Source organism: Coenobita brevimanus, chromosome 86, assembly GCF_032717465.1.
Source record: "Coenobita brevimanus isolate Jiangsu-jjx chromosome 86, ASM3271746v2, whole genome shotgun sequence".
In the NCBI taxonomy this organism is placed as follows: Eukaryota; Metazoa; Arthropoda; class Malacostraca; order Decapoda; family Coenobitidae; genus Coenobita; species Coenobita brevimanus.
The window spans coordinates 27,704,994-27,726,026 of record NC_137039.1 but is presented as its reverse complement, the minus strand read 5'-3'; the positions used below and the strand labels follow the sequence as shown (position 1 = coordinate 27,726,026).

General features: G+C 41.1%; 1 protein-coding gene across 1 annotated transcript in view; it reads right to left on the bottom strand.

Annotated features, from left to right (window-relative positions):
• Window positions 1-2,117: 2,117 nt before the first annotated feature.
• Tnks (tankyrase) overlaps window positions 2,118-21,033 on the bottom strand; it is a 41,963-nt gene continuing 23,047 nt past the window's right edge. Inside the window, exons 14-22 of the mRNA XM_080280831.1 lie at window positions 19,783-19,980; window positions 18,083-18,305; window positions 17,119-17,272; window positions 16,609-16,769; window positions 12,099-12,286; window positions 11,370-11,553; window positions 8,091-8,199; window positions 2,385-2,541; window positions 2,118-2,204 (exon numbers count right to left, since the gene is read on the bottom strand). Coding sequence (XP_080136957.1) covers window positions 2,118-2,204; window positions 2,385-2,541; window positions 8,091-8,199; window positions 11,370-11,553; window positions 12,099-12,286; window positions 16,609-16,769; window positions 17,119-17,272; window positions 18,083-18,305; window positions 19,783-19,980 — 1,461 coding nt within the window. The remainder of the gene's footprint in view (window positions 2,205-2,384; window positions 2,542-8,090; window positions 8,200-11,369; window positions 11,554-12,098; window positions 12,287-16,608; window positions 16,770-17,118; window positions 17,273-18,082; window positions 18,306-19,782; window positions 19,981-21,033) is intronic.

Genomic DNA, 21,033 nt, shown 5'->3' with positions numbered 1-21,033 from the left:
AAGCTGTTCTACACACTTCATTATCCTGTAAACTGGTTAGATCTTTATAAATACTTCCCCTCCACACTACCACACATAACTCCTATTCCCACCCTGCAAAAAGCATCCACATCAGCAAAAACCCTTATCCATTAATTTACATGAACACAACCATACTCTACACACTAAGTCTGCATCATATGTTAAGGATGTGTTATGAAATATCACAACTGCTGACTAAGGACCAGATGATGGACTATCTGCAAACTTGGAATGTTGAAAGAGAGAAAGAGAGAGAAAGTGAATATGTGGGACTAAATGAAAGGATGCATGCATGAGAGAATGCGAGTATGGATTAGGCATTTGTGTGGTGAAGTGGACAAGACTGAAAGAGTAACAGAGGAATTAAGAACTGCTGCTAGAGATGGAAGGAGACTATAAAGGAGTATGGATCAGCTGAATTAAGGAATGCATGGGTATGACTGAAAGTTGGAACACAAACATACGCCACTGTATCAGATTAGGATTATCATATGTGACTATGCTCTGACAGGATTGTGAAGCCATGGTGAAAGCAGGGTTTTGGGAGAGTGTTGTGCTGGGTGGAAGAGAATACCAGAGTTGTACTGACCATGATAAGGTTAATTTGAAGAAAGGGCATTAAGAAGAGCATGACAAAGCAAGGACTTCTAGTGCTTGTAACACAACCATGCTATACAGAAAGGATTTCTTATATGATGTCTTTTTCTTGTGACCTTTTTAGCATTCAAGCCACAGCACATAACACACAGATTGCCTATTAAAGTTCCACTGCTAACTATACAGCTGATTTGCCAATATCCCCCAATTCACAGTATCCAGTGCCAGTTGTATTAAAATAAGCTGTGACATAACAGGTAATCAGAACACATCCTTGACATAATGAGGACTTGGTGTATCTCTTTACTTACAAGAACACAACCATGCAATACAGGGTCATAATCTAAGTGGCCTGTGGGATCTCATGACATCTCTTCCTTTGCAATTAATTTTGCACATTACACCTTAACATCTTCTTGTGTGTTTTTTAAGCATTCTACATCAGTATTATAAAGATAAAAATAATACAATACACAGGAGAATGTTAAGATGTCCAACCATCCATCCACCATCCAATCCTACGTTGCCCCATGAAGAGCATATGAGCCCGGGACTAGGCAGTTGGTCCTGACATTTAAGATGAGAGTGATAATATGCAAAATAAACTGCAATGGAAGAGATGCTACAAAGCCTCCTCTGCCACCTAAAGTACAGCCCAAATATATATCATACTGATCACTCTTCACTTCTCATGTCTCACAGTAAACATCACAACCACCTTGAGCCACTTCCTCGGAGGTTAGCTCCCCGAATCCAGATGATGCCCTTTTTTACTTTATTCTTGCTGCTACCAGACAATTTTATTCAGCTTAGGAAAGGTCTGTCATGCTGAAGGGGTTTATTAAGGCTGTATCTAACCCCTTCTGTTTGAAGTCTCTAAGTGGAATAAAACTGTCAGGAGATGGCAAGGGTAAAATAAAAGAAGACAACCCCAGGCTCGGTGGGTTTAGAAGGCTTCCTAGCTCCTACTCCTTTCCTGTTTATTTCTGTATATGGCAGGTTAAAATTCTCTGAAATGTTACTTATGCAACTGATGCCCATAACAAAAAAAACACAAATAACAAAACGAGGTCAGAGCCAATTCCAATCCCGTTTAAGGTTGTACAGGCCAAAGAACAGAATACTGTAATCAGCGCAATTTAATGCTGACCAGCATACCTTCCATGATGGACTTACATAATTGGAAAACCTTTAGATACCTCGTTGACAATTTTTGCAAGGCTATCACCCCAACTGGGCAATGTAACCACCAGACACCACACAGGAAAAATAAGATGGTGTGGTATTCAAAATAAACTACTCAGGATGTGGTGCCAGAAAGCTTCCTAACCTGACGAGAATGCAACCCCTTGACTGGGAAGCTAACACCAGCCTGAGCCATATAAATAAGTTTTCTATATTAAAGACTGAGAAACACATAACACAATATGGTGGATGTTACTCTAAAACACTCCATTTGAAGTGTCTTTAGAATAGAGCTGAAAGATTGTCAACACTTGTCAATCGTTGTCTCGTGTTCCATCTTCTTTAGGCCCAGACTCGTCTGGTTTTACTATCTGGTAAGTGATGAGGTACTCTGGGTACGCCTGGAAAAGATTAATTGCATAAACTTCAATTTCTGGATGGAGTGGAGGAAATGTCTCCAAGATTTAAATGAATAATAAAAAATAAAAAAATCCTGAAAATTTCACAGAAAAAAAGAAGAAAAAAACAGTACACTGCAGCATATGCATACCAATAATAAGTAACAAGCACTGGGGTCTAACCTGTTCACCACGGTAGACAACATATTCTGGGTAACAGAGGCCACCAGCACTGGGTCGGCCTACAACAGAGTGGTGGCCAGGAGGTGCATGAGCCATCTTCATTGCAGAAAATTGGAGGAAAGACTTGCCCAATGTAACTCGGCACAGAAGCAACTGTCTGAAATGCATATCACCTGATATAGCTTCAGCATCAAAACAAGAGCTAATTACAGTAAAACCTCGATATAATGGATTTCAACAGACCAGAATTCGCTTTTATCGGAATAAAGGAGCTACCGGACTAATGGCTTTCTTATATATCGGAAAAGGTCCGAGAAAGCCACAAGCACTCCGGATTGCATGACCACTTCAACTATGTTCACCACAATACGGCAAATAAATGACATGTTTATCTGTGTACGGTACAGAATTTATATTACCCCATTTGATTATTGTAATGAATATATAATACAGTACAGTACTGTAATGGTAGTGAAAACAGTTTAAAAACCATTGGTGTGATCAAGACTAATGTCTGATATATTGGAAAAAGTCCGGGTCAGCAGGGGGAAGTTCGGATGTCGCTTTTATTGGAATTTCCCTTTTTTTTGGAATGGCTTGGGCCCTAATCATATAGCGAGGTTTTATTGTATGTATAAAAGTCTGGATGAGGATGATGAATAAATATTTGGTGTAACTTCTGGCCTGCAGCCCACCGGTTTCATATTCAGAGAAGCCTGGGGCTGCAACTACAACTACTAATACTGTTAGTTAGTCAGTCGTCAGTTTAGGATATGTACAAGGAACATTCTACTTTAAGAGAAATATATTTAATGGTCATGTGCTTAAACAAAAATGCGGAAGCCATTGGTCACACTCAGTGCTAGATGGTATGTTTAAAGACACTGTGGAATCCACATTGTTGGATGTCGTGTATATATATATATATATATATATATATATACCGGTATATATATATATATATATACATCCATCATCCAATCATATGTTGCCCCATGAGGAGCGTAAGAGCCCGGGGCTAGGCAAGTTGGTCCTGACATTTAAGATGATAGTGACCACCCTCACTCATCCCTGAGTGGCAATATGTGAGCAATAAACCCCAACCACCCCTTGGATATAAACCTTCACCAGCTCAATCCAATTGGAGTGCCGTAATTACCGACTAAACCACCAGGCGCCATAAGTTGGTTATACGGTTACCACCCAGCATAGTTAATGATGGTTTCCTGGTGTACAGGAAACCATTTGGCTTGTCACTCAATGTAGAGTCACCCACAGGCAGAAGGAAGAGGAAAGAATGAAGGAAAGAAAGACAGAAGTGTAAAGTCACCCGCAGGCAGAAGGACAAGGAAAGAATGAAGGAAAGTTGGAAGGAAAGAAGGAAGGAGGAGAGGAAAGGGCAGACACCTGAGAGCAGCACTACATCAAGTGAGTGGATGGTGAGCACCCCCACCTACCACCTAAATATATATACTGTATATATATATATATATATATATATATATATATATATATATATATATATATATAAAACACCTGGTGGTTTAGTGGGTAATTATTGTGCTCCAGTTGGATTGAACCAGTGAAGGTTTATATCCAAGGGGTGACTGGGATTTTTTGCTCATGTATTGCCACTCAGGGATGAGTGAGGCTGGTCACTCTCATCTTAAATGTCAGGACCAACTGCCTAGCCCCGGGCTTCTACACTCCTCATGGGGCAACGTAGGATTGGATGATGGATGGATGGATATATATATGTATATATATATATACAGTATATATATATCATCATCATCATCATCATCCAGACCTTTTCCGCCCAAGGGCAGGGTGAGTAGAAGCAATGTCCACACAGCACAAACTTGTCCAATCCAAATAGGCCACACTTCCATTCACTCATCATTCAAGTCCCCGGAATCCTGGCTCTACCGGATACGCCAAAAACATTCACCACACTCTGCAGCTTCACACAACGTATCCGATTGAGTCAATCCGGATGCTGCTATGCTCACAAGGGGTGCCAAAATTCCTGATCACGCACTTCTCACAAAATTCATCCAGCTAGCTCGATCTCTTGTCAGTTTCCTAGCCTCATCGACTTCCTAACCTCTCTTCCTCACACACTCATCCACCATATCTCTCCACCTTCTCCTTGGCCTACCTCGTCTCCTCCCTCCTTCAAATTTGCTCAGGTTTACCTTTTTTACCATACTATTGTTATCCATACTTTCCACATGACCATACCATCCCAGGACACTCTCTTCGATTCTGGTGTCCACCGACTTCCTCACTCCATACCTTTCACGAATCACATTATTTTGTATCCCATCCACCCTCTGTACTCCACATACATTCCTCAGCAGTCCCATCTCGACTGCTCTTACTCTTGACTTTTCATTTTCATGCCACACCACAGTCTCACACCCATATGTTAGGGCTGGCACTAACACTCCCTTATGTAAGCCTCGTGCAGCTGCAACACTCAAGCCTCTGTTTCTTATCAAGGCCTTCATTGCATCAGTCACTTTTCTTCCTTGTGTCACTCTACTTTCCACTTCTTTTGCACATATTATTCTCTTTTCTATCACTGTACCCATGTATTTGAACTCTCTCACCAATTCCAGTCTCTCTCCATTCACTGTGACATCATACAGGGAGTCACCTTCTCTCTCAATAACCATCACTTTACTCTTCTCAACATTTACTCTCACGGCACGACACTCACAGACATCAGCAAAACTCTGCACTATCCTAAAAAGTTCTTGTCCGGTACTTGCAAGCAGTACTGCATCATTAGCATACAACAAATTTGAGATATTCCACCCATCATCATTCATTACCAGCGCCATCCCTCTTTCCATTACTTGTGTTTTTACTTCTCTCATCACCCCATCCATATTTATATTGAACACCCAAGGGGACATCACACAACCTTGTCGCACGCCCACACCGATCGTGAACCACTCACTTAGATGCCCATTAACCCTTACATATGCTTCGCTACCATCATAAAAACTCTTGGCAGCACCTAACAGCTTACCATCTATACCATACATGTGCAAAACTTTCCACAATACCTCTCAGTATACTTTGTCGTACGCTTTATCCAGATCCATGAATGCCATTAACACCTTATGGTCCTTCTCACAAGCCTTCTCTGCTACCTGTCTTACTGCAAATACTTGATCCACATATCCTCTGCCACTCCTAAAGCCACCCTGTTCATCACTCACTAGGACTTCTGATATCTCTCTTACTTTCTCTATAATAATTCTTCCATATACCTTCCCTACCACACTCAATAAACTTATGCCATGATAATTCTTGCACTCACTTCGCTCATTTTTGTACAGGGGTACAATCACAGCCTTTTTCCACTCTGCAGGCACAGTTTCACTCATCCATGCCTGCTTACATGTCTCCAACAAGCACTTCATTCCACTCTCTCCACTACACTTAAGCATCTCTGCATACACCTCATCAACCCCAGCTGCTTTCCCATTTTTCAGCCGTTCCACAGCGCTCTTCACCTATGTGAGTGTCACATCTCCTGGCACTGCATTCCTTCTCGGCACACCCCAAAACCAATCATGTTTACAGCCGTTCTGCGCTCTCTATTCCCATTCATCAGGCTTTCAAAATATTCTTTCCATCTGGTCCTTACTTCATCTCCATGAATTAGTAACCTACCACCTGCATTCTTCACACCATCACATTTCTTTCCGCTTTCACTTCTACATTTCTGCATCTCTTTCCAGAACAACTTCCTATTTTCAGAGTAGTTTGCATTCATTTTTCTTCACAGATCATCATTTACCTACTCCTTTTTCCTCTTCACTAGTCTCTTTACGTGCTCCTTGCTCTCAATATAGTCAGTTCCTATTTCAATTGAACCCCTATCCTGTAACCACTTTAGCCACTTCTTTCTCTTTTCCTCCAGTGCTCTCTCAACCTCCTCATCCCACCATGCCGTACCCTTCTTCTTTGTTGATACTCTTGCCACACCACACACCACTTTAGCTCTCCTAACTAAGCAATCCCTATATGCAATCCACAGGCTGTCCAGATCCAATTCATTCCAGTTCGCTGATTCTAACTCGTCCTCTACTTTGGTCCTGTAATCATCTGCCATTTCTTTGATCCTCAGCTTCTCAATTATCAGTCTTTCTCCCTGACAGCTCCTCTCCCTCTTGATCCACCTCACTCCTCTCAGCTTGATCTTGCATACCACAATCACATGATCTGACAGACCTCCACATCGTCCTCTCACAGCCCTCGTATCAGCAACCATTCCCATCATCGACCTCTCTACGAGCACGTAATCAATCAGGCTTCTTTCTACACAATCCCCGTTTCCTCTATACCATGTATATTTATGTGCATCTTTGTGTCTGAAATGAGAATTACAAATGCACAACCTCCTCTCCTGACACATATCCTTTAGTCGATTCCCATTATCATTTGCTCCTGGTACTCCATAACAACCCATTATGTCATCCTCAAGACCAGTGCCTACTCTTCCGTTCATATCCCCCATCATTTCTCCCACTACTTCACCCAGCTCATCCCAAAACCTGTCTTTCTCTCTCTCACTCCTGTCCTCACAAGGTCCATACGCTACAATCACTGCCACTTTCACCTTCTCAAACTTGAACTTGACATACATACACCTCAAGCTGACACATTTGTAGTCTCTCATTCCACTCTGCCACACCTCATTCATCAACAAAGCAACTCCTTCCTTACATCTTCCTCTCCCATTCATTCCCGATCTAACACATTTCACATCCTCCCACTCCTCCACTTCGCACCCTTCATCTTCGTTTCATATATATATATATATATATCCATCCATCATCCAATCCTACGTTGCCCCATGAGAAGCGTAGGAGCCCAGGGCTAGGCAGTTGGTCCTGACATTTGAGATGAGAGTGACCAACCTCACTCATCCCTGAGTGGCATTATGTGAGCAATGAACTCCAACCACCCCATGGATATAAACCTTCACTGACTCAATCCAATTGGAACACAATTATTACCCACTATATATATAAATATATATATATATATATATATATATATATATATATATATATATATGCAATCTTTGAATGGTAAAATCACTAAGGAAAAACAAGAAACACAAGAAGGTTTTTCACAATACAGCAGTCTCAAATATAAATAATAATAATAATAAGCTACAAAATCATCTTCTTGTACCATCAGGCTTAGCAATCTCACCCCAAGCAACACCTATGACCAAACACCTGCAAAACTTGTGGAATCTACTTGTGGAGCATGGCAACTGCACAAATGTGGAATGTCACAATTTCTGAACCATACAACCTTAGGTTAGACATATATCTGTTTCATGAATGAGGGGCTTAAAAAAAAAAAAAAAAAAAAAAAAAAAAAAAAAAAAAAAAACTCAGCAGAGAAAAATGTTAATTCATTAGAAATTAATGATGAAACAGATTTAAATTAGCGGCAGCAGCTCATCTGAATGACAAACTGATGGACTGCAAGCTGAAGTTGCCTTCCTCCAGCAGTCCATCCTTCTTTTTTCAGAGGATAGGGAGGGAGTTCAGGAACATTAGAATAACCAGGCAGTAGAGCTGACTGGTTATATTAGTGCCACCACAGGAAGACATCCCTCTCCAGTACCCATTAAATGAGGAAACACAAGAGCAACAAGTAACGACTAACCTGTAGCAAGAGTAACAGGACCTGTCTTTGTGCACTGGACACCCACTGCCACCACCAATGCCATACACGTATTGATTACTCTTCGATGAGTGCTCCGCGAAGTAGATACCTGCCAAGGAGTACAAGTTCAACAGTAAGAGCCAAAGACCATACAATATTACGCTTTGCTTTGATCTAAGGGTCATAATCCTGTTTGCTGGGAAGGCTTTGTAGGACCTCTTACTGATTCAAATTACATATTACACCTCGGTATTCCCTTTTATGCTACCTACATTTTTCTAATACTAATACAGATTGCATAAATAACAAGAGAATATTAATGTGCCATATTAAAAAAAAACAACTGATAAGGAAATGGCATAAAAATTAAAGCTTATATCAGTGAGAATACAGCCCCAGGTGATGTCCTAAAAACTAGTCTTGCTGCTACCCGATCATTTTTTTCAACTTTAGACATACCTCAGGTAATAATGAAGTTCATGAAGGCTATATATGACTTTCCCAGTTCAAAAACTCTCTCTCCAAAGTTTAATAAACTAGTCTGGGGTAGCAAGAACTAAATAAAATGTCACCAGACTGAAGGGAGTTAACCATCTGAATATGTACGGTACTGATTTTTTTTTTTTTTTTTTAAGTATTATTCCTGTTACCAGATGCTTTTATTCAACTTACAAAAGCCTATACCTTCTGGATTTATTAAGACTGTATCTAGCCCCACCAATTCAAAAGATCTGTTCTAATCTGAATAAATACTACGGAGAGAGCAATAATAAAATAAAAACGACATCTCTGGGCAAATTCACAATATTTAACCTAATTACTTAAAAAATAAAAAAGTTAACTCTTCTACCTCACTGCTGACTGCATCATGAAAAGTGGTATGATATCTAACCATTATGCACTGTCAAGTCATATTTATCCATTCATCACCCAATCCTACGTTGCCCCATGAGAAGCGTAGGAGTCCGGAGCTAGGCAAGTTGGTCCTGACATTTAAGATGAGAGTGACCTTTAAACTGTTATAAATTAATGGTTTGCTTACATCTTTGCATAAGCAGTGTTAAAACTAACACTAAAGACTATCTATCTATCTATCTATTGCCAGACGCCTCAATCCCGTTTGGGGTGGCCACAAACAAATCGCCTCCAAGTCGCCCTGTCCCCCGCCATTTCACTGCCCTGCTCCCAACTCACACCCCCCTCTCTCATATACCTCTCCACCCCATCCCTCCATCTCATCCTCGGTCTCCCCCTCCCTCTTCCACCCTCCACCTCACTCACATACACTCTCTTCGTCAATCTTTCACCCTCCATCCTCTCCACATGGCCAAACCACCTCAGTGTGTTCCTCACAACGCTTCCTATCACATCCACATCCACACCACAACGCTCCTTTATATCCTCATTCGTCAGCCTGTCTCTCCACGTGACTCCACAGGCTCCTCTTAAATAACTCATTTCCACTGCTCTCACTCTTGACTTGTGTCCTTCCAACAATGACCAAGCTTCACTTCCGTACGTTAGAGTTGGTATCACAATACTGTCATGTAGTAACTTTTTTACTTCCATGCTCACTTCCCTGTTTCTTATCACTGCTTTTAAGGAACCAGCAACCTTTCTTCCCTGCTGTACCCTTTCAAGCACTTCACCCTCCAAACCTCCATCCTTACTCATCACACTACCCAAATACTTAAACGTACTCACATTTTCCAATTCCTCACCATCCAACCTCGCTGTACATTCACTGACTTCACCTCTCTCAAAGACCATCAATTTACTCTTCCCTACATTCACCTTTAGGTTCCGTTTCTTACACACTCTCTCAAACTCATCCACCAAGCCTTGCAGCTCCCCTTCGTCTTCACTCAACAACACAGTATCATCTGCAAACAACAGTACAGGGAGTTTCCAAACACTATCCTCTCTCACCAGGGCCACTCCAACATCCACTACCCTACCTTGTACCTCTTTTATTACCCCATCCATGTACAGATTGAACAACCATGGAGACATGACACATCCCTGTTTCAAACCAACTTTCACAGAGAAAAATTCACTTAGTTCACCATCCACACGCACTGCAGCCTTCGCACCATCGTACATACTCTTCACAGCATTCAACAACTTCCCATCTACTCCATATATTCTTAACACTTTCCACAATCCTTGTCTATCCACCCTGTCATATGCTTTCTCCAAATCCATGAAAGCCGCATACAACTTCTTTCCCTTCTCTAGAAACTTTTCCACTAAAGATCTAAGAATGAATATCTGATCTACACAACCTCTTCCCTTCCTAAAGCATCCCTGTTCTTCTCCAACTAATTTCTCTGTTCTTTCTCTAACTCTGTCTATAAGTAACCTACCATACACTTTTCCTATTATACTAAGAAGACAAATGCCCCTATGATTACCACACACTTCTTTTTCCCCTTTTCCTTTGTACAAGGGAATAATTATACCTGACTTCCAATCCTCCGGGACAATTTTATTAATTTCTTGTCATTCATTCGTCATCCACTCCTACGCTGCCCCATTAGAAGCGTAGAAGCCCAGGGCTAGGCAAGTTGGTCCTGACATTTAAGATGAGAATGACCAGCCTCACTCATCCCTGAGTGGCATTACACGAGCAATAAACCCCAACCACCCCTTGGATATAAACCTTCACCAGCTCAATCCTACTGGAGCTCCGTAATTACCCACTAAACCACCAGGCGCCAAAATTTGGTTATATGGTTAGCACCCAGCATGATCAATGGTTTCCTGGTGTACAGGAAACCATTTGGCTTGTCACTCAGTGTAGTGTCACCCACAGGCAAAAGGAAGAGGAAAGAGTGAAGGAAAGAAAGATCGAAGAGGGACTGTAAAGTCACCTGTAGGCAGAAGGATGAGGAAAGAATGAAGGAAAGAAAGACAGAAGAGGATGGAGGGAAAGAAGGATGAAGGAGAGGAAAGGGCAGACACCCGAGAGCAGCACTACATCAAGTGAGTGGATTGTCTGTCACTGAAACTTCTTTAAGCATAACCAAAACACATCCTCTAATCTACATACACAAAGTGACAACAACTCTGCAGTTTTCTTTATCTGGAATACTGACTAACAGGAAAATTAATACACTTCTCCTGAACATCAGACATGAAAAGTAAACAGTAAAAATTATTCATTCATTACTGGATATGTGGGGTGAAGGACTTAGAAGTAGAGCTTAAAGTTAGAGATGAAACTAAGTATTATGTGTTGGTTTGTCCTGACTCTGACCCAGACAATCCCACACTCACCTGCCCCAAACATGCCCCCAATGTATGCATGGCGTTCATCAAAGCCCTTCTGTACAATGGCTGATATGAAGGGTGAGCCATGGAAGAGCATTCTCTCGGTTGACTGTCCATTGCTCTCCTCTGCCACTTCCCTTCGTCGGTGGGTGTAGCGTTCCCACAGTCGCTTGTTGCGAATCTTTTGTATCTGGTGAAATAATGTTCGCTTTAAGGCAGATACCGGTGAAAGCTGCCACTATTCCTCTGTGAAACTCAATAGTTAAGCAGAAACAAATCAGATCCCATAGGACACCTACAGCTCCTACTTTGTTGAGTCAATGGTATAATGGCACTGCTGGAATAATGAAACCATCTAAAGTAAACTAATACTACATACAGAAAGCCAATGTTATCTTTTTAGTTAAATCATATGCATCAAACATCCCACAAAAAAGCGTACCAGGTATGGTTTTCAAGGAACCAAGGTTAAGAAAGCAGAAGCAGTCAAAATGAAAAGAATATACAATCAATATGAGAATACCTATTGGAGGTAATCCATCCTCCTTACCACTATTCTAAATTCCACAACAATGAAAGGGGTAGGGTCCAAAAATAAGAAAAGCAGCTACTAATACAAACAGAGTACACAAGTAAAACATATTCATTCTTTTAAGATTAAAATGTAAAACTACATACCAAAAAAGATATCACATCTGACATGGCTGAAAATACTGGTAAGTATGATGTTCTTACCTTGACAACATTGTACTTTGCAAAGATACCGCCAGCATGCCCATTGTCTCTGTGCTCCCTAATGGTGGCCTGCATTTCTTCCTCCACTGCAATGAACTCTCGGTCCTCCCGGCACAAGTCTAACAATAGTGTGCCTTGCGATGACCCATTCCCATTGTTGCTACTACATCCACTGCTCACCAGTCCATCTGAAATATTAAATGAATTACTTCCATTCTCTTTTGTCTTTCTTTCCTTCATTCTTTCCACTTCCTTCAGCCTGTGGGCGACTCTACACTGAGTGACAAGCCAAATGGTTTCCTGTGCACCAGGAAACCATTTACTACGCTGGGTGATAACTATACAGGCCTAACCAAATTTTGGTGCCTGGTGGTTTAGTGGGTAATTATTGTGCTCCAATCGGATTGAGCCGGTGAAGGTTTATATCCAAGACGTGGTTGGGGTTGATTGCTCATGTAATGCCACTCAGGGATGAGTGAGGCTGGTCACTCTCATCTTAAATATCGGGACCACCTGCCTAGCCCTGGGCTCCTACGCTCCTCATGGGGCGATGTAGGATTGGATGATGGATGGATGGATGAACATCTCGCATCCTGTGACTATAACTGTCATATATTTAATTGGCGAATGGTTTATAGGACATAAATTGTGATGATATACATATGTTTAAAGAATGACCACTGATAATGTGCTCAAATTCTTAACAAGTAACACTGTGGACACTGTTGGAAAAAAAAGACTGTATGTGGTATGGATGAAAAATAAGGAAGAGAATACTGGCAAAAAAAGGTGTAAGAATGGGGACCTGATGCCAGGATTTGCTGTGGGTGACATTAAAAGAGCTCATCCACACAGCTCACAAGCAAAACTGATTGAAGGAAATTAATGTGCAGCATAATGGTGTAATTTGTTGCCTACATTTTCACTCAGAGCTTTAAAATGCTTGGTTAAGTCAACACATCAATCATCAAGATCAATCTCTGCTTAGGAAAATAAAGACTCTGTCAGCATACTAAGTTACCAGTCACTGAATACACATTCAAACATCTTTCATGAATAGCTATAAGTACCGTACATGGTAAATAATATGGGAATAGTGGTTTTCGCTTCCACATATCCTAGAGATCCTACTGCGTCTTTGCAACAGAATCCCACATTATTTATACATCCATCTACTCATCCTTGTTCTTTTCCTGCAGTATTAATATTTCTCTGCCTTATCCTTCTTTGCATTTCTCCATGCCATACTTGATGCATGGCACATTAACAAGTTTCAGAACACTGCATGATGCTGTGGCTGCTATCAGTTACTATAAAAGTCATTCAACATCCCTCGGAGTAGACTTTATATTTTAACTTAGCTAAGGTTCTCAGTTACCTTTGTGATCCCACCCCGGCCAGACTCAGACAAGCAAATATTTTGAAGAGTAGGTAGCATTTAATCTTATAATTAAGTCCTTTCCAATCCCAGGACCTGCTTTAGCACAGCACAATACCCAATACACCACAGTCAGATACGAATTATGAAAACATTAGCTAGGGTACCTGTATTTCACATGCACAAAACTTAACTACAGGCAGAAGAAAAAAAATAAAATCTGTCCATCTCATTACTCCACAATTATGAAAGTAGCATTCCCATTGTACAGCAGCAGAACAGATGAAATCTGTATTAAGACAGTAAGTCAGGTGTTCAAAACAGAATTGGTAATTAAAGGAAAAAGGTTATGTAAAGGCAGTCTTTATAATACAGACACAGCATAAATGAAAAGATTAAATAAATAAATGATTGGATGACGGATGGAATGGAGATATATATATCATCATCATCATCATCATCCGGACCTCCTTTCCCGTCATAGGGCAGAGGAGTAGTAATGTCCAGATAGCCCAAATCTGCCCAATCCAATGGGCCACGCTTCCATTAACTCATCATTCAAGCACCCAGAATCCTGGCTCTATCGGATACGCCAAAAACATTCACCACATTCTGTAGCTTCACATAAACGGATCTGATACAGTCAATATATATATACTGTATGTATATATATATATATACCTGTATATATATGTGGCAAGGATGGAGGGTGAAAGACTGACGAAGAGAGTGTATGTGAGTGAGGTGGAGGGGGGAAGAGGAAGGGGGAGGCCGAGGATGAGATGGAGGGATGAGGTGGAGAGGTATATGAGAGAGGGAGGGGTGAGTTGGGAGCAGGGCAGTGAAATGGCAGGGGACAGGGCGACTTGGAGGCGATTTGTTTGTGGCCACCCCAAACGGGACTGAGGCGTCTGGCAATAGACAGATAGACAGATATATGCATATACATGTGGTACAGTGGTAAAGTGTGCATTTTCGTACACTGAAGAACGAGGGTTCGCGCCCCGCCAGGGTAAAAAACTTTGGGAGCGTTCTTCTGGCCACGTACTGCATTGGAGAACATAAGGGGTGCTGTGGTTGAACCACTGTCGCTTACTATAAAGTATGCTTGCACCCAGTCGGCTTGTGCGGGCCGATTACACTTGGTTCACAGTCTACACACACATCCAAAGCCATTCCAACACAACAATTACACTTACAAGCACTTCTCAGCCTACATACAATCTCTACTAGACAGCCTAAGCCACTTGGTAGAGATGCATTGGCTGTATTGTCCCCACTTCGGTAGGGATAGGCCGGTCCTGCAGTGGACACTCACACGGCTGATGAGATGAGATGAGATGAGATATACTGTATATATATATATATTCATACAAATGAGAAATGACTGAAGGAATATATATATTGAATTGGGCAAACTTAAGCTGTCTGGACGTTACTATTCCTCACCCTGCCCTAAGGTGGGAAAGGAGGTCTGGATGATGATGATGATTATACTGTACTGTATATATATATATATATATATATATATATATATATGTACACTAGCTCCCAACAGTATCTTTAAAGTGTGGTGCGAAGATTGGCAAAATGAACAGAATGAAACATTATTCCCGGCCACTTGTCGTCTCAGTACGGTTGGTACGCATGGTTAGCCATCGTAGGTGGTACTGCTAATAAGCAAATCAATGCCACTGTGTGACTGCAAGCATCCATTGACTTATAAATGGTAACAGTTCAGTAATATTTATACCTCTGTGTTAAAGAATATAACCCATTACACACATTATATTGTGAAAATGCATCTTGGGAAACACAGTGACTGCAAGGGCGGAGTTGCCATGTTCATATATAAAGTGCGATGGGCTGAGTTGTCATGTTTGAATATAAGTGAGGGAATGAACTCTCCGAGCTAGGCCTATATTAGACCACATAGCCCTGATAGGGTGATGAGAGTGCTAACTTTCAGCTGAGTAGCTACCCGGGTGGGGAGTGAACCCGCTACCTCATGGTCTAGAGCTACGCATGCTACCACTGAGTCACCCAGCCCCCCTTGAATATAAGTGAAATTCAGATTATTAAACAGCACGAGAAAAATACCCATCACAATTCTTTCGTTATCACTAATACAAATAGATTAACAATGCAGAGGTTAATAATAGCCTACAGGGTCTGCATGTTGGACAATTTTAACCACATCATTATTTATACATACTACCCGTATGTGGTGATATCTAGGTTTCGGAAAGTATATTGTGGTTTGATGTTTCATTACGTGAATGGCACAGCTTCATTGTAGGTGTCGTGGCTACAGAGTCATGGTATTATCTGTCTGTTCCGGATGCAGGCGGTGGATACACTGGTTATTAGATGAATAAAAGGAGCCCCCCAAAGTGTGTTTAACCTTACCTTGTATTTATTTTACATATATAATGTCCAATATAAGAATGAATCTCACATGTCACCTTCACAATAAAGCTGGCGTATCAGTGACAAATGGGTTTATACGCTACTCTGAGGATTAGTTTCAGATACGTTCGTTTACTGTCTTTACATTTCAGTTACCTCTACCTGTCTAATATTTTTGTGCTGTTCACATGATACTGGGTGTCATATGTCTCCCAATCATAATCACAGACATATAAACACTTTTTCAAAATATATCAATTCTGGGAAAGCTTGTATAATATTTATCTAGAGTGATGATTGCCTTGTGCTGACACTCGTGAAAGTATTACAGATGAACCATAGAAAGATTAACCGTGCCTATGTTAAAACTAACTAGTCTTATGTCATCATAATAACATCAAATATATCCATATATGACAAAGTGATTACTATAACATTAGAAAGAAAATGGATATAAAATCCTATGTCATATACAGGTGTATGGCAACCACTACCAAGCATGCAGGGCTACCAATTTTGCTGCCACTTCACGCAGCACGTGTCAGATACATTTTCCATTTTGTCAGAATGTACAGCACTTTATTTTAAAGATACTTTTGGGAGCTAGTGTACATATATGTAGAGAGAGAGAGAGAGAGAATATATATCGTATATAAAATATAAACTCAAATAAGTCCTGCACTTCAGAGATTAATATAGTATCTAAATGCAACAGATACTCACTGTGCTGAATAAGAAGCTTTTCCACTCCCTTAAGCAGCTTGTGGCGATGTCCATACGCATTGATCCCAATAGTCTTGAGCTCCTCATGTCCCATCTCAGCCAAGATATCCAAAGTTATGTCCTCTCGTTCAAATATGTCACGCAGGTGTTCTAGACCCAAGCTGCAACACAGACAAATCATTAGTATGAGAATGGGACCCAATCTTTTTCCAAAAGTGAGTAGGAAAAGAAACTGTCATGATGATGATGATGAAGAAAGTAAATTCAGATTTGTACTCTTACAGCAAATGAATCTAATCTGTTGATCTCAAATATGTCTAACAAGTAGTCAGGGTAAATATGACGACTCTTGGGATATACGAACATTAAGTCTGCACTAATTATATATTCAAATTAACTGATTATGAATAATGTTAATAACAATAATTTTGATGTTCAGTTATCATTACTAAATATGAACTTGAGCTCACCCTGGCCTATATCATCACACTGTTATGGAGGTGCACACACCTGTTAAGGAATGATGCAATGCTCATGTTAACGGGAGTATCAGGAGTGGTCTCACAGCGGGAGTGGTCACAGCAGCCATCTCCAATGCCCGGTGAAGAACACATTACAGGTGTGAAAGTCAGACTTGCTCCAGATGGCATCATTACTGTTTCCACTGCAATTATTATTATTATTTTAAAAAAAAAGAAAAAAAAGAACAGCTATAAAAACAATCTCTCTATACATATGATTCTCGGGGTATTTCAGATTCACAGTATAGCAGCTTGGCCTCAACAAACTACCAAGATTTGTGTATCACACACACAATGAAAATACAAGTAAAACACAATATACAAACAGATTATATTTCAAACATAATTAGTACCATATAATACATACAGTGGTCCAAAAAGGAAAACTGCCTTCATAATAATACAGCAAATCCTCACTTTACTGTATCCAGCCAGAACGGATATAGGATTTAACAAACACTTTGAGGTCTGCGGACAAACCATTATACATACCAGACCATCTGGGAATGGGCAAAACCACATGAACTCTTCCTTACATGGGGCATATGATGAAGGCCTACCAGATCAAACTGGATTGCTTCCCACATGTGGGGTGACTCAAAATGCAATTACCAATGCTGGTGGCAGTTTTTTCCACCCACTTGGGCTAGTCATGAAGAAAGACTATGGCAAGGGTGTGAAATTATGGGCCAAGTAGGTGTAAAATGGGTATAATTTTCAATATTTTGTACCAGAATATGCTATTTACTAATTTAGTTTCCAATATGTGCTTGAAATCCTGCTTCAGGGGGGGGGACCATCGGACGTAATGGCTAATCAGCTTTATCGCATTGAGCTTCCCGCAACTGATCTGGTATAGAGAGGGTTTACTGTAAAGGTAACCTATACATCACCAGCAAGAGTAACTATGGGGAAAAAAATATATATGGTACTTTCAAATGCAGTTTACTAACCTTCTGCCCCAATATTGTTGATTGATATAAGCGAAGGCGCAGGTGAGACGGTAGGCGCTGAGGCAGACTTGCATGGTGTGGCGGGTGGCTTGGGTGATGCTGGTGAGGCTGGTGGGGGTGCACCACCTCCTGCAGGATTGAGGGAAGGTTGGCTCATCATGGCGTCCTGCAGTAGACTACGCACATCCTCCGCTGTTGCCAGGTGTAGTGGTGTCTGACCCTCCTGGGAAAAAATTATCCCATTTACAGGCATTCCTTCTTATCCAATACAGGGATGTGTTCCAAGAATAACATGAACAAAGATCCTAAGATGGGACCTCAGGGTTGGGGAACTTGACCAGAATGCTGTGAAACCATACAGGTTAAAAAACAGCCACAAGGCAACATGGCCACTCACTGAAAGCATGGAACACTGCCTTTTAAATTATACATACACAGCATGAAGGGGGTTAGATTTCCCCCCCCCCCATTAGTAGCAAATGTCTGAGGTGGAGGAATAAGTCCCATGTACAATCTTTCCCCATTCAATAGCATACACAGAACATGGCAGCTTACAACACAAGTGCTAGGCAGAGAGTCTTATCACATCTCTATCCCAAAACCAATGAAGAGAGATGGGTTCCAGCCCATCTTAGTTGCCTTTTATAACATACAGGGAATACATAACAAGGTTGTGGAGTCGGAGTCGGAATCAGGAAATATTTCACCAACTCCACAACTGATATATAAGTAGTATTCTTTCTGCCATATCCCTTAAGAAGATGCCAGCATAATCAGGCTTCCCTAAAGTACAGGGAGGTGTATCCCATCAACTCATCTAATGTTAAGCTACCTACAACTGACTCTATACTGAGTGAAAAGCCAAATGCCTTCCTGAATATCAGGATAATATACTCATCATCATCATCATCATCATCCAATCCTACATCGCCCCATGAGGAGCGTAGGAGCCCAGGGCTAGGCAAGTTAGTCCTGACATTTAAGATGAGAGTGACCAGCCTCACTCATCCCTGAGTGGCATTATGTGAGCAATAAACCCCAACCACCCCTTGCATATAAACTTTCACCGGCTCAATCCGATTGGAGAGTGGTAATTACTCATTAAACCACCAGGCGCCAATATTTGGTTATATGGTTACCACCCAGCATAGTAAATGGTTTCCTGGTGTACAGGAAACCATTTGGCTTGTCACTCAGTGTAGAGTCACCCACAGGCAGAAGGAAGAGGAAAGAATGAAGGAAAGAAAGATAGAAGAGGGAGTGTAAAGTCACCCGTAGGCAGAAGCATGAGGAAAAAATGAAGGAAAGAAAGACAGAAGAGGATGGAAGGAAAGAAGGATGGAGGAGAGGAAAGGGCAGACACCCGAGAGCAGCAATACATCGAGTGAGTGGATGGTGAGCGCCCCCACCTACCTGTGTATTCTAATTCAGTTGTTAGTCAGACAAATACAGAGTACTGTACAAACTATTAAATCTGGTGTCTGATGATGGTTACAAAAGGATTTACAGCCATTCATGTGCGATGCATGTGAACTCTGCTGCTTATATGTAAAATGTCCTATATCCAGTGTGTACCTAATACAACTACTCTAATGGTAAAAATAATGTCGTAAGTCAATCTTAATACTTATCCCCTTTGAGGTGTAGGGCCCATGGTTAGGGTACCTAAGATCAGGGTAGAAGACTGACAAAGGCCGCACCTGGTTCTTGAGGTATGGATCTGCACCATGAGCCAGGAGGAGAGCACACAGCTGGGTGCGTCCCTTCTGAGCGGCCTCATGCAGTGGTGTGAAGCCCCAGCGGTCTGTGGCGTTCACTGCTGTCTGGAACCGAATCAGCAATGCTGCGATGTCCAAGTGACCATAGGAAGAGGCGTTGTGCAGTGGAATTAGCCCTCCCTGTTTGAACACAAAAATGTTAATAATTGTGTACACTTAACAAATCTACATAGTTGGTGTAATGGTTCTCTAATTGCTCAATGTTTAATGAAGTCTGTATTCACTGACCTGTTATCAAACATCAAATATTATATAATGTGAAGAAAGTATGAGTGATAAAACTAAAAACTGCACTGCTATCACATCTGCACAGTATATCAATGCACTATTTCATATTTAGGCTATACTATTTCACTCTTCAATCTCTCTGTGATGTAAGCATGGCTAAATAAAACTGTTGATGATCAAACTGTCCTATTTCAGTACAGTCTCTGTCACACTTTTGATATTACAGCCAAAGACGTTCAATAAGACACTGAGAGCAAATTATATAAGACTGTAGTGCTTGGGTATTATCCTGTTCTGAATATGAGTGAAAAGCTCTTGATAATTCACTTGTTTCTCACAATTCTGTACATCTTTCACAATACACATCTATCTGGCCAAAGTAGGCCTATATCTGATCATAATTAAATCAGTCTGGTTGTTCAATCCATACTCAAGATATGCTGCATGTAAAATATTATAAAGGGGGTACAGTGGAAAATACATTCTGCACAACCAATACATCATTTGTTTACACGGCACATGTGATGTGTGAAGAACATATGGACCAAGTAACAAGCTTGTCCTAAATATGATGTTGATATATCAGTTACACTAGAGACAGACCACATGCTTAAATTACCATGTAAAAACAAAAGATTAATTTCAGTCCCCACCATATACTGTGACAGAAACCACTGGCAATAACAAAGGTTTCATAATGAGGGGGAATGCCAAATTAAGCTAATGTAAAACTGACAAAAGAAAATTACCATATACTGTGAAGGAATTCGTTTCGTTTCGTTTTTAAAGGCTCCAACATGCTTGCATGTGTCGGCCTTGGTCACCTAATGGCGGCTCTCCACGCTGCACGATCCATTGCAGCCTCCCTGTTCAGTCCCTTAACCCTAAGGTCACACTTAATGACCTCGTCCCATGTATTTCTCGGTCTACCCCTCATAGCCCCAC